This window comes from Ovis canadensis, chromosome X (assembly GCF_042477335.2).
Source record: "Ovis canadensis isolate MfBH-ARS-UI-01 breed Bighorn chromosome X, ARS-UI_OviCan_v2, whole genome shotgun sequence".
In the NCBI taxonomy this organism is placed as follows: Eukaryota; Metazoa; Chordata; class Mammalia; order Artiodactyla; family Bovidae; genus Ovis; species Ovis canadensis.
In genome coordinates this window covers 118,343,182-118,359,718 of record NC_091727.1, presented here as the reverse complement: position 1 = coordinate 118,359,718, position 16,537 = coordinate 118,343,182, and the positions used below count along the sequence as shown (strand labels likewise).

Sequence of the window (16,537 nt, the reverse complement as noted above, 5' to 3'; positions counted from 1 at the left end):
CCAGTTTCTTCATGTGTAACTTTGAAACAATAGTATTTTCCTTGTCTATTTCACAGGTTTGGGTTAAGAAACAGGTAGAATATATATTGAAATTGTTTTCTTAAAACTTTAAAGTCATTTTGGAGTGAAACAACACCCAAACCTCTAATAATATAACCAGCAAGTTATTTCAAGAGCCCTCAGGAATCAGTGAATATGAACTTTGAAAGGCAAACCTTTTTTTTTCTCCTACATGGTGAAAACTGAGTAGGTTCCAAATTTAGGCTGACGGTTTTCCTGTCACTACTTAGGAAGAGAAGACGGAAACATATGCTTGCTTCTCTCCAGATTATATGAATGCTTTTGCCTTTTACTTAATGCTGCTACAGGATTTAGAGAAGTACGCAGTGGGAGCTTGCTATGATTTGGATGCTTATAAAGTACCGTTTATTATAACACAGTGTTCTTGCGTTATGAGAAAGCACGTTTTCAGGCCAATCAGTGCACCAACTGGCAGGAAGGCAGTTCCCAAATCTGAGAGGAAGACCCTTTTTGTGTATGATAGAAGCTTTATTTAGAGTAACCCTGTAAGTCTGATCATCAAATGATAAAGCCAAATAGGAAAGTTAGATAAGCATTTTATGTTCTAGACTGCCAGGCAAGGGGATCTATTGTATACACAATGGCTGATTCACTTTGCTGTACAGTAGAAATAAACACAGCATTGTAAAGCAACTATACTCCAATGCAAATTAATTTTTAAAAATTATACATAGACTGCCAGGCAGAGCTGCTATTAAATCATGATAATTCTAAAAGTCAAAGGTTTTCATTGTCTCTGATGCCAACAGAGTTACACTGAGTCCTACAGGAAAGGAAATGTAGGGTGCGGTTCTTTGGGGCTGACTCCTACTCTAGCCTTTCTCTTCCACTGACAGTTTGGGCTTTTAATGCCTGGGAGAGGGCTGGAGATAAAAGTTCAGATCAGAGGCAGCTGGCTGATGGGAGGGAGCCCTTAGTCCTTCTCTTTTGGGAACCCTTAGTCCTTCTCTTTTTCCTCTTAAAAAGATGAAGCCTGATTCACAGGCCTAGATCTTCTTTCAGGGGAAGATTTGTGGGATTCAGAATAGCCACTCTACCTTTTTCTGCATTTGAGCTACCACTGATAAAGAAATAGGACCAAAGACCCAGAATGCTTAGTTGAATCGGTTTTCTATGAAAAGTGAAACCTTTTTTTCTGTAAGACGAATATGTGGCCTTTAAAACACAAGGAGAACTGCAAGTTTCATTTTTAGAGTGCATATACTGCACGTGTAAATAAGTGGTTCATTTTGCTGTATCCTGTAGCATATTAATTTGACAACTACGTTAGAAAGCTGAAGGAGGATTTTTTTCTTTTTCAAAGTTGCTTGGAGTAGGTACTTATGAAATTATTATGCAGAGAGATTAATAGATGCTAATCCAACAGGTTAAACATTGAAATTTGAGGACTGTTTTTGCAATCTGTATGGGAAGATAGTTGGCACCAAAAGCAAGACTTTGAAATTATTTTCACGAAGTCTTGCCTTCTTTGATGGGGCTTTATTCACTTTATTCTCATTTTTCTCTGAGAAATGGATCACACACTCTGATTGTTAGGGCTGGAAGCTGCATTCACGGTATTCTTTCATTGGGTCCATGAAACATGGCAGATGTGGGACAAGGGGGTCAAATTTTCCTATCAGGAAAATCTCTGTGTTCACAAACTAAGAGGTTTTTTTTTTTTTTTTCTTTTGTTTCAACTCATAGATCATGATAGGGATAATCTGCTTGATTTAATCCCATGGGTTGATAAATTCAAATTTGACTTGAAATAAAGTATATCTTTGTTCAGATCTTTTTTTTTTCCAACAGACTTATTGAGATATAATTGAAAAATCAAAGTATATATTTAAAAGCTTCAATGTGATGATTTCATATATATGTATCATTGGGAAGTGATTACCACAATCAAGTTAATTAATACATCTATCACCTCACATGATTACCTTTTCTGTGTGTGTGAGAATGTCTAAGATCTACTGTCAGCAAATTTCAAGTATACAATATAATATAGTCACCATGCTGTACATTAGATCCTCAGAACTTAACTTATAACTGAAAGTTTGTACCCTTTGACTAACTTCTCCCCCATTTTCCCTCATCCCCCTGCCCTTAGCAACCACCATTCTACTTTTTTTTAGATTCTACCATATAAGTGATACCATATAATATTTGTCTGACTTATTTCACTTAGCATAATACCTTCAAGATTTATTCAAGCAGCGGAATTCCCTCTTTTCTGTGACTGAACAACCTTTCTGTCTGTCTATCTATCTATCTATCTATTTTATGTTGTTAAAAATTCCATTTCTCTCTTGATGGAAACCTAGGTTGCTTCCGTGTTTTGGTTATTGTGAATAATGTTGCAGTGAATTTGGGAGTGCAGCTATCGATTTGAGATGATGATTTCTTTCACTTCAAATATTATATCCAGAATTGGGATTGCTGGATCATATGGTAGTTCTATTATTAGTTTCTTGAGGCATCTCTATACTGTTTTTGTTACCATCTTTTAGATTTGTTGAAGGTAGGAGATGGGATCCTATTCCAAGTTCAGTACCTTGTTCTTTTGTATCTTTCTGTATTTCTCAGGCAAGGGAAGGCTGCATGAAGTAGAAAGAACAGAGCTTTGGAGTCAGATGCAGGTTTAAATTCCAGCTCTGAAGGTGGGCAAGTTACTTAACCTGATTTGAGTCCAGGATTTCCTCATCTGTAAAGTGGGGACAAAGATTCAACCTGTTTCATAGGGTTATTATGAGTCTTACATGAAAAACTGTAGAGAAAGCACTTGGCATGGTGCCTGGCATCTAGAAAGGGCTTAGTAAATGCTGTTACCACGCTTATTAAAAGAATCACATCCTGGATTTCTCAGAGTCACTAACCCTACTCCTTGCAACCTTAGTCTCGGGCTGGACTCTACTGTCAATGGCTGTGTCACCTGCAAGTCCCACAGGGACCCCTGACTTTGCCACCTGGAACCTCATCCTTTCATGCCCTGTCCACTGAATCAAGCATCTCCAGGACCCATTACCTGCCCCGGCTGTGGCAGAACTTAAGGCATCCTTTGGACAACGTGCCTGGTACCAAACGGGCACAGGAATGTTGATACTCTCTCCCTTTCAGTTACCCAGTAAATAGTGCATACTCATTATCAACTCACAGGCTTCTAAACAGGCCACTTTTTGTTTTGTCTTAAATTCAATAAATTGTTGTGGGGTACATGGACAAGCAGAGTACAGGGCTGTCTCTCCTGAACTCTTGCCTTTAGCAGAGACGTGTGTGTGTGTGTGTGTGTGTAATTATAGAGATGGTTTCTCTCATAAAAGTGTCTCCCTTAAGTGCTGATTATCAGTAATCCCTTTGGTGAAATAATGTATCTTGGACACATGACAAGGAACTTCAGTCTGTTTGACAGTATTACTTTCTTTTGTCTCTTATAAAGGAAAAGACCAAAGTTGTTGAGCCCTTGGACTATGAGAATGTTATCGCCCAAAGAAAAACTCAGATTTACAGTGACCCGCTCCGAGACCTGCTTATGTTTCCAATGGAAGATATATCTGTGAGTCCACTAGTACTTCTTCAAAATTGCATTTTTCAGGCTGGTTCGTATAGCAAGAATATTCTGTGTCTTCTAGATCTCCGTGATCAGTCGTCAACGCCGAACAGTCCAGTCCACTGTACCAGAAGATGGTGAGAAGAGGGCCCAGAGTTTGTTTGTCAAGGAGGTAAGAGGCTCAGAGGCCACAGAAGAAAAGTCATTATTCATTCATTTAATAAATGCTGTATTTAAAATACTTAGTGTAAATGGAAAACAAAATTACTAGAATTTAACTGATCTACATAACAACTCTATTTGATGTGACATAGAGGATACAGTTTAAATACTTTCACAAGTAGCTTGTATTCTTAGTCTTTTTTTATAAACTTGAATACTGTTTGGACTTGAAGTCAAAGAGTCCAAGAGAACATGTGAATTGGGATTTATTACCATCAACTGGTTTAGGAAGACACAGTTAATCCCCAAAGGAAGGTCTCAGTACCAGCATTCCCCAGATGAGTTTTAAAAGTCTGTCAGCTTATTGCCGCTGCTGCTGCTTAGTCGCTTCAGTCATGTCCGATTCTTTGTTACCTCATGGACTGTAGCCCACCAGGTTCTTCTGTCCATGGGATTCTCCAGGAAAGAATACTGGAGTGGGTTGCCATGCCCTCCTCCAGGGGATCTTCCCGACCCAGGGATCCAACCCCGGTCTCCTGTATTGCAGGCAGATTCTTTACCCCTGAGCCACCCGGGAAGCCCCGTCAGCTTATTACCAGACATAAAAACAGTGTGCATGTACCCTTCCTACATTTCAAATTAAAGATTCCTATTTTCTTTCAGTGTATTAAAACCTATAGCACAGATTGGCATGTGGTGAACTACAAGTATGAAGACTTCTCTGGAGACTTTCGAATGCTGCCATGGTAAGTTTAGAATTTAAGAGAAACTTTCAAGAGGCGAGTTATTAAACGTTTTACATTTTTTCAAACCACTTGTGAAGCTTCTCAATTATAACAGATAATAAAGCAAAACCTCAAACAACCAGCATGTTTGGTAAGTGTGTTTTGGGTAATTGGATATTTTTGCTTATTGAAATTTTTTCCGAAATGGACATGTTCACTTCTTGGCTTTGGTGCATGTATATTGACCGTAAAATCATCCTTCTTTTTTTCTCGATAATGTTGTGAGCATTTTCTAGTGCTGTCAGTGAAAAAGCTAGAAGACATTTGACTCAGTTTGATGGCCCCAGACATCTCTTGACAAAAGTACATCTCTTGAAACTTTCCTGGTGATCCAGTGGTTAAGAATCTGCCTTGCAATGCCAGGGACATGGGTTAGATTCCTGGTTGGGGAACTTTGACCCCACATGCTGTGAGGCAACTAAGCTCATGTGCCGCAACTAAGACCTGATGCAGCCCAACAAATAAGCAGATAATTTTTTTAAGTGCATCTCTTTCATTTGCGTTGAAAGGCTGCTGTGAGCACTCTGGCCCAACAGCCAGACTGTCAAGGTTCAAATCACCACTTCCTAGCTGGGTGACCTTGGCCTAGTCACTCAGTCACTTGAACGCTCACTTTCCTCCCCTTTTCATCCATAAGATTATTAACCTCACAGGATATCACATGGGAGATGTTTTGGAGAATAAGACTTGGTGTAGCCGTTGGTAGCTTTCAAGGCACTTTCCCACAGACGAAAACTGAGTCTTAAAAATGTCCTTTAAAGCTGAGTCCTAAGATGGTCAGTCCAGGATCATATAGCAAACAGATGGAAGAGCCAGAATGACATGGGGTTGCTTTTTGGCCTGGGAAAGATAAGGTCCCACCACCACTGACAGCTCTGGCGTGCATTCCTTGCAATTTGGGCTTAGTTATGTCTTTGCTGTTGGTTGCACATGTGGGAGTCCTTTTACAGAAGGTCATGCCAGAGGGGAGAATATGAGTTTGGAAAGGAGAAAAGAATTCCTCTGTCTTATGTCTTGGCATTTTCTTGGTTGTGAAAGAAAGAAGTCTACTCATCTTGATTTGGTTTCTTTTTTTCTATTCTGCTCAGTGTCTAAGACAACTCTTTTGTATTTTCAGCAAGTCTCTGCGACCAGAAAAGATTCCCAATCATGTGTTTGAGATTGATGAGGACTGTGAGAAGGATGAGGTAAAGATGGGGGCAATTGCACTGGCTTCTTCAAGGTCCCTTGTGTTGAGAGAGATTTCTCTGAGAAAAGATGAGGGAAAGAATTGTTTATGAATGATCTGGAGCAGACTTTCAAGCTAATGAGTGTTTTTTTTTTTTTTTTTTTTTTACATTAACACTGTTGCATTTCCAAATGGAGTTTAGGAAAAATAAAGTGAAATGGGCTGTGATGTGTATATAAAGCCATTTTCCCACCTGTGGGACACACTTGTGGGGTTGTTTTTCCTGCACTGGGCATGTGGTGTGGTGATTCATATGGACTCTCCTGCCTGATAGATCCCTCTTGGAACAGAGGACCCAGACATCTGGGTGAAGTTTGACCGTTTCCATAATGCAGAAGACTTTCCCATAAGACAGCCCATATGATTCAGTAAATATTGAGTGTCTATTGTGTGCATGGCACTGTGGACTTAAAAAATATCCACAATCTAAAAGTTGAGAGTTATGTTTTTATTCAGTCGACATTTTTAGGACGGCAGCATCTCAAGTAACCCTGAAAGAACTGTTCAGTGGAGGCAAGAGGAGGAGCCAGGTTATTTAGAAATTTTGTGATGAAGGGCAGGAATTCTGAACATCAAAAGATGATTGTTAGTTAAAGAAAACCAAGTTAAGGAATTTAGCACTTTTCTACATCTGGAAAGATGGCTCACTGACAACATTCCTTTGATATGCACCTCCGATATCTGGAGCCAGTATCCTGAGTTTCCTTAGGGCTTAATGCAGGGAGTAGCTGCTAGATGGCAGGTATTCTTTCCTTCCTGGGTTCTCTCAGGGCTCACCAGCTCACCATCCTTGGTGGCTGCAATTGCTGTTGACTTTGACATCCTTTGTCTACTGATATGGCAGGCAATATTCCGTTTCTCAGCACAGGGCCTTTCATCCTGTTATTAACAATTTCAAGTTTAATCAGGCATCTTCAAGGGGGAGTGGGGCGTACAGGGAGAGGGAGCTTTCTGCTTTGCAAAATGGGTCAGGGCCTAGTTCGTGCTCCCCAATTGTTTGATTAGATAATGGGCCAGCTGCTGTTTCACTGATGGTTTTCCCTCTGTTTCAGGATTCATCATCTTTATGCTCTCAGAAGGGTGGTGTGATCAAACAAGGCTGGTTGCATAAAGCCAATGTAAATAGCACCATCACAGTTACCATGAAGGTAGGAAGTAGTTATTATTATTATTTCATCATTTTAAGGATAGTGCCATGACTAGCCTCTCTGGAAACTATTTCTTTTTAAAAGTTTTTTAGCAAGGAGCCCCAGCCAAAAAAAAAAAAATTCTTTAGTGAGAGGATTCTCACAGAAGTATGGAATTGAAGAACTCTGAAACCTTAGATAAATTTAGAAGCATACCTTTTTAAAGAAATGTAATTATTATCTTCTGAATCAGGGTGTTTGATAAGGAGGCTGTCAGTTGAATGAAGAAAATAGCTTTGAAACAAAAAAAGGCATCAAAGGTTCCTGTGTGGAGATGTATGTAAATTGAGTAGAATAATAGGGTACTCTCTTTCTTTAACAAATTTAATTAGTTGCTCATTCTATGTGCCGATCACTATAGGGAAAATGTATGGATATCTAAGATGGTATTCCTGGCCTGCAGAAACCTCCAAACTAGATTTTAAAAAACATACCAAATTAGCTACTATACCAAGGCTTACCTTAGTCCTGTCAGAACTAGAGTTTTGTAGTTTGGCCAGAATAGCAACTTTATGCATGGGGTTTGTGCAAGATGAAGTTAGAAACAGTGAGAGGGATCAAATTGTGCCATGAATGCCTCAGACATGAAGTTGCCTTTTGTTCAGGAGGTGGTGGAGAGCCATTAAAATCCAAAGATAAAACTAATAAGCTACTTGAAGATTCTGAGCAGAAAACCAAATTGTTCTCTGATACCAAATATAACTGTTCTTTCGGATATTCAATATCACATCATGTGGTTTGCCGAGGGTGATTCACACTTCCATTAAGTAAAAAAGGTCATTCTATCTTCCACATAACCTGCAAGCAGAAACCATGGGTGTCTACCAAGAGAACACTCAAGTTTTATCTTAATTTAATATTTTGCCTGCTGCTTTCCATTTAGTGGTTATATCCTATTCTCATTTTCATTTTCAAGTGCTAAAAATAATGAATCTAAGTTGTAGAATACTTCCTATATGTCTCTTGCACCTAAACCTGTGCATTGGCACGTGGTGAGGATAAGAAAATCCATTTATTGATCTCTGCCATGCACCATACTGAATGTTTCATATTCTGTATCTCTTAATCCTCATGGCAATCCTAAGATACAGAGAGAATTATTATTCTTGGTTGATACATGTGGAAAGTGAGGCACAAAGAAATTCAGTGATTAACCCAAAGTCATATAGCTTTAGGTTTTCAGAGGTAGGATCAGAACCTAGGTAGGCAGATGCCTGAGCCTGTGATCTTAATCAGCATGTTGTTGGTGCTCCCTAGCTGAGTGAGTGAGATTCAAGTCTTTATTATATTTCCTATCAGAGTTATCAGGTTCAGAAATGTCCATGTGAAGGTGATAATTCTGGGCAATCTCTTAGAAAATGGTTCTGTGGTTTTTGATTCCACTCTCTTTCTTTAACTTCTCAAAATATTAAAATGCTTTACCCATACTTAAGCTTTAGTCCAACATTAAGTAAACGTATGAAAATCTGGATTCCTAAAAGAAGACATCAGGGAGTTAATATCTTTACAGAACCATTCACCACAGGATTTGTTTCAATAGTGAGTTAGTCTAATGACTTTGGGACTTCCCTGGTGGCTCAGGTGGTAAAGAATCTGCCTACAATGCAGGAGACTCGGGTTCCATCCCTGGGTTGGGAAGATCCCCTGGAGAAGGAAATGGCAACCCACTCCAATATTCTTGCCTGGAGAATTCCATGGAAAGAGGAGCCTGGTGGGCTGCAGTCCATACAGTCCATGGGGTCACAAAGAGTCAGACATGATTGAGTGACTAACACTTTCACCTATAATGACTTTAAATTATAATTTGTTTTACATATAACTTTTTTAAAAAAGAAATTCCTCTGTAGTTTTTTCTCTTTTGGCTCTGCTGGGTCTTCATTGCAGCATGCAGGCTCTTCGCTGCAGCGTACATGCTTCTCTAGTTACAGTGTGGACTCAGTCATGGTATGTGTGCCCTCTCGTTGTGGCATGAGTTAGTTGCTCTGCAGCATGTGGGATCTTAGTTCCCCGACCAGGGATAGAATTTGCATCCTATGCATTGGAAGGCGAAGTCTCAACCACTGGACCACTAGGGAAGTCCTAATATTACTTTTTAAGGAGCTTATATATTATAAATGTAAATGCAGTTGTCTGTAAAAGGTGTATGCTTTCAAATTTTTTATCATAATTCATGAACTACAGATTGATTGATGTGGTAGGCAAAATAAAGCCCCCCCGCACCCCCCCGCCGCACCTCCCCCCGCCCCCCGGCCAAGACTTACATTCCCAATCCCTGGAATCTATAAGTATTCCCTTACATGGCAAAGGGGAGTTTAAAAAATCACTAATCAGCTAGTAGGGAGATTAGCCTGGATTATCCAATGTAATCATAAGGGTCCTTTTAACTGGAAGACAAAAGCAAAAGAGGAGAGTTAGGGAAAGAGATGTAAGGGTAGAAGCGGAGTCAAAGAGAGATGCTATGTTGCTGGCTCTGAAAATGGAGGAAGGGCCGAGAAATTCGGGCAAAGATTCAGGAAGCTTTGGGAAAGGCAAGGAAGTGGATTGTCCCCTAGAGCCTTCAGACAGGAGCAGAACTCTGCTCTTACCTTAATTTTAGCCTGGTGAGAGCCATGTCAGATGTCTAACCTTCAGAATTGTGAGATAGTACATTTATGTTGTTTTTAGCCACTAAATTTATTGTAACTTGTTATAATGGAAATAGAAAAGCAATTCACTCAGTCAAAGATTGATTGTTCAGCTTTTGTGTCATCTCCCCCGGAGGTTTGAAACTCCACTACTTACAAAGGCCAGGCAGGGACCATAAATTCATGAAGTGGGTCGTGGGTCTGAGGTGACCTGGTGACCACGTGGCCTGGCTGATGGGGACAGCTGCTGCTTGTTTCCGGCTAATCGTTTCTATGCTGCTGCTGAGCTAGGCTCTTTGCTTCCCCCTCCCTTTTTTTTTTTTTTTTTTATCCCCAGCTGTTCATATTTTCGCCACTTCTTTCTTCTTCTTTTTGAAAAAGTGAGATGTAATTCACATAACATAAAAACACCTATTCTTTTCAAAACCTTTACCAAACAGTAAGCAGAGAAAGGAAAAGAAGAGTAAATCAATTTGGTCATATGTGCTACACAGTTCTTTTTAAAAAAATGAATGGGGAATAATTTGAAATATAAAGGCCATAATGAGCTTTGGGAATTGTCTCTGGTTATGGATTTCATTTATCCCAGTTCTTCTTTATTATGGATTCTGAGTCTCCATTTTGGATTTCTGGGAGCTGAATATACAACCTATGTTCTTCTGGTTTTTACCTCCTAAAGCCATAGCAATAAGTAGTGGGTTTACAGATTTTCTCATGGCTAGACTGGGCATGAGAGGAAGGTCCAGCCAGATTCAGTTAAAGGTATCTGAAGGATTTCACCAAGATATTTTTTTCCTATAAAAATTGTGCTTTAACTCTTATTTAGTTTAGCATCGTTGAAATTAGTGGAAACTCGTAGTGTTTACTGTACTCTTTTTCCCTACATAAACAGAGGGCGTGTGAGTGTATGAAACAGGCAGGGGGAGGATGGGGCGTGGGTAGCAGTTTTATAGTCGTCAGGCCAAAGTTGGACTAAGGGCCAAAGCAGAAGTACAGGCCAATAAACTGAGATGCACTGGAGGCCTCAGGCTCATATCCCTAAGTGCCCTGTATAGGGTAAGGGATCATACACATCAGGCCTGGATTGGCTCAGGCAGAGGTCAGAAGAACCGAGGTGGAGGGCTAGAGTTTATGAGACACTCTGAAAGGGAAAATTCTATATATTTCCTTCTACTGTGCCAATCTTTGACGTGAAGAATATTAATTCCTCTCCTGAGTGAATGGGAAGACGATTCAGGTATGCTGTTGGTTGAGTCATTTTCCCAATCCTGGTGGTAGTTTGACTTTTGGTACATGCAGAGTCCCCTGTTTGCTAGGAACTCTAGCCCATGCTGGTGACAGGCTTTGGTGGCTTCAATAATGAGCTCACCACCGGGCTAGCACTCGCAGAGTTGAGACCAAAGAACCTTTTCTATCAGAAAATTTGCGTGTTGACAGCCCCTGCAAATTCACAGCAGGCTAACCAGGAAGCTACAGCAGAAGGCTCTGGGTATTAATCATGACTCATTGGCAAATAACAGCCTACAGGAGCCATGTGTCTGCCCTCCTATTTTATCTGCATGTCTTTGATGCGCTGTGTCTTGACACTGGCTGGCGGAGCCTTCTGTGGATGACGGGGATTAAAGCAGGGCAGCTGGGTATCTTTCAGAGGGAGGTGAAGTTTACAGATCTTTTTTCACTTAAAATTTTTTGGATTTTAAAAGCTATGCAGAATCAGTCCTTTAGATTGTTTGAAATTATGCACAACCACGTTAAAACTATTTTTATCAACAAGTCTGAGTCTTTTTCCTGGCCATGTTGCCTCTCAGAAATAAGGGCATCTAATAGCCAGGAAGGAAGAAATAGAATCACGTGACAAGGTAGAAAGAAAAAAAAATGAAGGAAAGAGGGTTAGAAAAGACTCCAGAAAGTCCAGTAGATAAAAGAGAATCAGAAGACTACTACTTTATAAGGGCTTTTGAGAAAGCAAGCGCATGACCTCTAATGCAATATGAATAATGTAGCCCAAGTAATTTGTACATGAGCTGCTTTAGAAAGTTCAGCCTCCCTTGCTAGTTGCCAGACAGTTTTGCAAGAACATTGAGGGCAATGGATGGCCTCTAGCGAAAAAAGTCTGGTGAAAACTGAGCTGAGCTCTTCCTATTGAAAGATTGGAAGACCCCATATTTAGGGAATAAACCTTTGTATTTTCCCCAGTATCCACCTTTCTGCCAGTGAGGTCAGATGGGATATAGTCTGCACCATTTTCTACAATTCTCATTTTCCCAGAAGTGCTTGCTGAGCTTCCCTGTTATTGGCTGAGAACTAGCCCTGAGGAACCCAGGCTACAGGAGAGCTGCTAATGACATGTGTCCCTTCCCAAGTCACAGTTATCTGTGCCTGAGTGTGTCCTTTCATGGAGGCAGATGCTGGCAGCTTGTAGCTCTCCCAGAAGCTCTGTTGGTTGTCTGGGCACAGTGACCACTTCACTCAGCTCATAATTGCTTTTTTCTCAGTGTTCATGTTAAAACAAGACAAGCCTTGTCATAGGTGATTAATTTCCTCAATTTGTACCTTCTAGATCATGAGAACACACCCCACTGCTACTCTTCAGTTCCTGGGAAAGTTCTAGAGAACAGTTTAAAGATAGCATAGACAATAAATGATCCCTTGGGCAGAAACGCCAGTCATCAGGGAAACGTCCGTGCTCTCTTTCCCAAGTAGCTAGCTGCTAGGGACATCTGCTTTTTTCAGCATCGCTCCATATCAGTGAAGGAATTTAGTGTGGACTAGATAGCTTTGATATTGGACATGACCTTCCTGTGGTATTTAGAACTGTTTTTCCTGAGGGATATAATGATATGGAATAAGGAAGAATCTGATCTTGACTGTGGTTTTTCATTAAAAAAAAAAAAATCTGTTGCAGATTCTTGGCCAACCCTTTGGGACACCCACCTTTAGGCATCTTCTTGGCTCAGTTTGGTCACATTCCTCAAGTTCCCTCCTCTCCGTTCTTAGCAATTAAACACTGAAGTGTCTGGGTACGTTATCAGGGTTGCAAGTTCAGTTGCTTGATGTATGACTCAGTTCTGGTGCCCTTTCTTCCTTTTTGTACAAAGCAGAGCCATTTGTTATAGCAGAGCCATTTGTTATATATCCAAGAGTCTAAGAGTTCTCATTTATTTTTTCACTGTTACAGGAGGGTTTTTTTTTTTTTTTTGCCTTCTGCACTGGGAGAACAACAAATCAAAAGAGGATTTTACCTTAAAAAGCACATATGAAATTAAAATAATTGCTGGGAGGCCAAGGTCACTGTGTTTATTGGAACAGGGGTAGAGGGAAGCTTTTATTTTTGATACAGTAATACCTTGTATGTGCAAGTCTCCCAGTCTGTCTCTCACAGCTGACAAACAGATTACACTTATTTTAATGGGTAAGGGATTTCTCACTAATTAGTTTTTTTTTTAATGTTTCCTTTTCTCTCATTCATTGGTGAATGTTTAAAACCATTTATTAGGGGTTTCTTTTTTCTTTTTTAAATAATTATTTGACTGCACTGTGTCTTAGTTGTGGCATACAGGATCTTCGATCTTTATTGTGACCTGCAGGATATTTGGTTGTGGCTCTTAGGTGAACTCTTCTTAGGTGTGGCATGTGGGATCTAGGTCTCTGACCAGGGATCAAACCCAGGCCCCCTGCATTGGAAGCTCAGAGTCTTAGCCACTGGACCACCAGGAAAGTCCCAGAGAAGGCTTCTTGAAGGGGGTGGGGATGTCAAGGAAGGGAATCAGAAAGGAGGTGAGCATGGCAGGCAGTGTGTACAGGGCAAGTATATTAGGTGAAGTTGGGTAGTCAAGGGAAATAGAGTTGATTTGGTCCTTCGCTCTCTCCTTGGGCCTCAGTTTCTCTGCTGCAGCATGGATATGGTAATAGTAATTACCACACAAGGTCATTATGAGGATTTCACTGATATGAGAGAAGCACTTAGTCAGAACTGTAATGTAGTAGGCACTCCACAGATGTTACAGATTGGTATTATTTTATATTATTAATAGGGCTGTGGGAGTGCCTTGAATGTCAAATCAGGCATGGGAGCTTTACTACCTATGTGGGTGACTGGGGGTCATTGGAAATTTGAGCAGGGCCATGACATGCCCCAAGAAAGATAATAAATTAATTTGTCTCTAATGAGAAGGGTGGATTGTAGACCCTTCTTTTTAGACTTTGTTTCAAACTGGAGAAGGAAATGGCAACCCACTCCAGTATTCTTGCCTGGAGAATCCCATGGACGGAGGAGCTTGGTGGGCTACAGTCCACGGGTCGCAAAGAGTCGGACACGACTGAGGAACTTCACTTTCAAACTAAATAGTTAAAAAATTTTCCAGGGCCCAGATATGATAGAATTATGTAAGTAAAGCTATTTGGTTTTTAACCAGTTGTCCAGAGGGTAGACCTATATAGTATATTAAAACCTGATAGGACTGTAAAATAATATGGTAGAGAGTCATAAGTGATATATTAGGTTGCCAACCTATGGGTAGGGGTGCTTTAGCAGGATGATGTTCCCAACATTCTGGTGTAATTAACAGCAACTCAATTTTCTGATAAGTTATGGGATTTTCTTCCCCATTATTTCTTTCCTCTGCTTTGAACAGTTCTCAGACCCAGTGTGTCTCCTATTCTCCTGCTTTCTTCTTTTCCTCGCTGCCTCTTCTTTCCTATTCTGAGAGATGAGTCAGGTAAATTTCCCCCTCCTGATTTTTACATTGCTCCTGGCCCACCTAACTTTAACAAAGCCTTCAGACCATCCTTTCTCAGAGCTCCTGGTTCATTGAGTTTAACAGTACATAATTATCCTCTAGGGAACACACATAGGTTAAACACCCTTGAGATTTGTTACATAAAATGATAAAAGGCTCTCCGAATTTGAGAATACTAGGTGCTCAAACCTCCCTGCCTTCCATCATTGAATTGACCCAAGTGACAGAAGCCCTTTGTTCCTGCTCCAGAAAGGGTCGTGTGGGGTAAATGTTCAAAAGGTTGTTCTCCGAACAGCTCAGGGCCTTCAAGATACTTGGCAGAACCTGATGCCAGAGAATGATCTTCTTTGGCTAACTCTGTTTTGTTCTTCTGGGTGGTCTGGGTGAGCCACTGGTCAGGATTCATGCTTCTCACTGAGTAAAGTGGGGAATTTTCAGCTGTGTTCACCATCTAGGAAACATAATAAAATAGGGGAAGAGGAAGAAGAATATGGGCATTACAGAGAAACACCCTTCTATTGTATGAAACTACTGGAGAATCTGCACTGGTGAATGAATTATTCATTCATTCCTCATTCATTTTGCAAAATTTTATTGTGTTCCAGGCACTGTCGCAGGTACTAGGGCTATAGCAGTGGATGAGATGTGGACCTTAATCATTTTAAAAGAGACAGCAAATAGATACATAGATGAATAAGACATATTTGAATAGTGATGATTCTATGAAAAAGATAAAATAAGATGCTGCCACGAGGGCAGGTAGTCACAGAAAGCCTTTCAGAGGAGATAAGAGTCAAGCAAAGACCTGAAAGAAGCTGTGGATATGTGGGGGAAGAGAATTCAGGCCAAGGGGACATAAAGCGTAAAGGTCCAAAGGACGCTTTTTTGTTTGAGAAACAGCAGGTAAGCCAGTGTAGCTGAATAATTAGAAATAAAGTCCATGAGGTAACGCAAGGCCAGAGCATGCACATAATCCCAGGCTATGGGGAGGATTTCAGGTCTTATTCTAATCTCAGTGGGAAGCTATTGGAAGGTTTGGGCAGGATTCTTTGTCATTGTCCTGTGATTGTGATCCTAGTTCTGCCATCACCTTGCCCGTGTGAACTTTGAGTGAGCTCTTAGTCTCTTAGTTTGCTGTTAGGTAACATGGATAAAGATGCTAATCCCCAAGTGACATTTAAAAAATTAGCTCCTGGTTACAAAGAACTTGAGGCCATCAGATGAAAGGTATGATGTAGAGTAATTACCACTGTTCTATATAGTCATTATTTTAACAGCTGTCTTCTTTTCAAAATGGAAAAAAATAACAAGGTAGACCTGTACCCTAAATAGCAACATTAAAAAATGTCATGTTTCTGGGACTTCCCTGTTGATCCAGTGGCTAAGACTCTGCTTTCCCAATGCAGGGGGTCTGGGTTCAGTCCCTGGTCAGGGAACTAGATCTCATATGCTGCACCTAAGAGTTCATATGCCATTAACTAAAGATCCTGTATGCAGCAACCAAGACCTGGCACAGCCAAATAAGTAAGTATATTTTGTGCTCAGATGCTCAGTCATGTCCAACTCTTTGCAACCCAGTAGACTATAGCCTGCCAGGCTCCTCTGTCCATGGGATTCTCCCAGCATGAATACTGGAGTGGTTTTCCATTACCTCCTCCAGGGGATCTTCCTGACCGAGAGATCGAACCAAGTCTTTTATGTCTCCTGCATTGGCAGGTGGATTCTTTACCATTAGCACCACCTGGGGAACCCCACATTTATATAAATTTATAAAGTCATGTTTCTGATTTCCCTTTTGATTCCATATGAGAGATTTAACTTATTTGCATAGTACATCATGCGAAATGCCAGGCTGGATGAAGCACAAGCTGGGATCAAGATTGCTGGGAGAAATATCAATAACCTCAGATATGCAAATGATACCACCCTAATGGCAGAAAGCGAAGAGGAACTGAAGAGCCTCTTGATGAAAATGAAAGAGGAGAGTGAAAAAGCTGGCTTAAAACTCAACATTCAAAAAATGAAGATTGTGTCATCTGGTCCCATCACTTCATGGCAAATAGATGGAGAAACAATGGAAACAGTGATAGACTATTTTCTTGGGCTCCAAAATCACTGCAGATGGTGACTGCAGTCATGAAATTAAAAGACGCTTGCTCCTTGGTAGAAAAGCTATTACATACCTAGACAGCACATTAA

The 16,537-nt window shown here is 40.6% G+C and overlaps 1 protein-coding gene across 2 annotated transcripts in view; it reads left to right on the top strand.

The window, feature by feature from the left end:
- Positions 1-16,537, top strand: part of LOC138931197 (dedicator of cytokinesis protein 11) — a 213,172-nt gene that overhangs the window by 50,231 nt on the left and 146,404 nt on the right. For both annotated transcript variants that reach the window (XM_070292122.1, XM_070292121.1), the window contains exons 2-6: positions 3,503-3,619; positions 3,696-3,785; positions 4,439-4,521; positions 5,678-5,747; positions 6,841-6,936. In XM_070292122.1, coding sequence (XP_070148223.1) covers positions 3,503-3,619; positions 3,696-3,785; positions 4,439-4,521; positions 5,678-5,747; positions 6,841-6,936 — 456 coding nt within the window. The remainder of the gene's footprint in view (positions 1-3,502; positions 3,620-3,695; positions 3,786-4,438; positions 4,522-5,677; positions 5,748-6,840; positions 6,937-16,537) is intronic.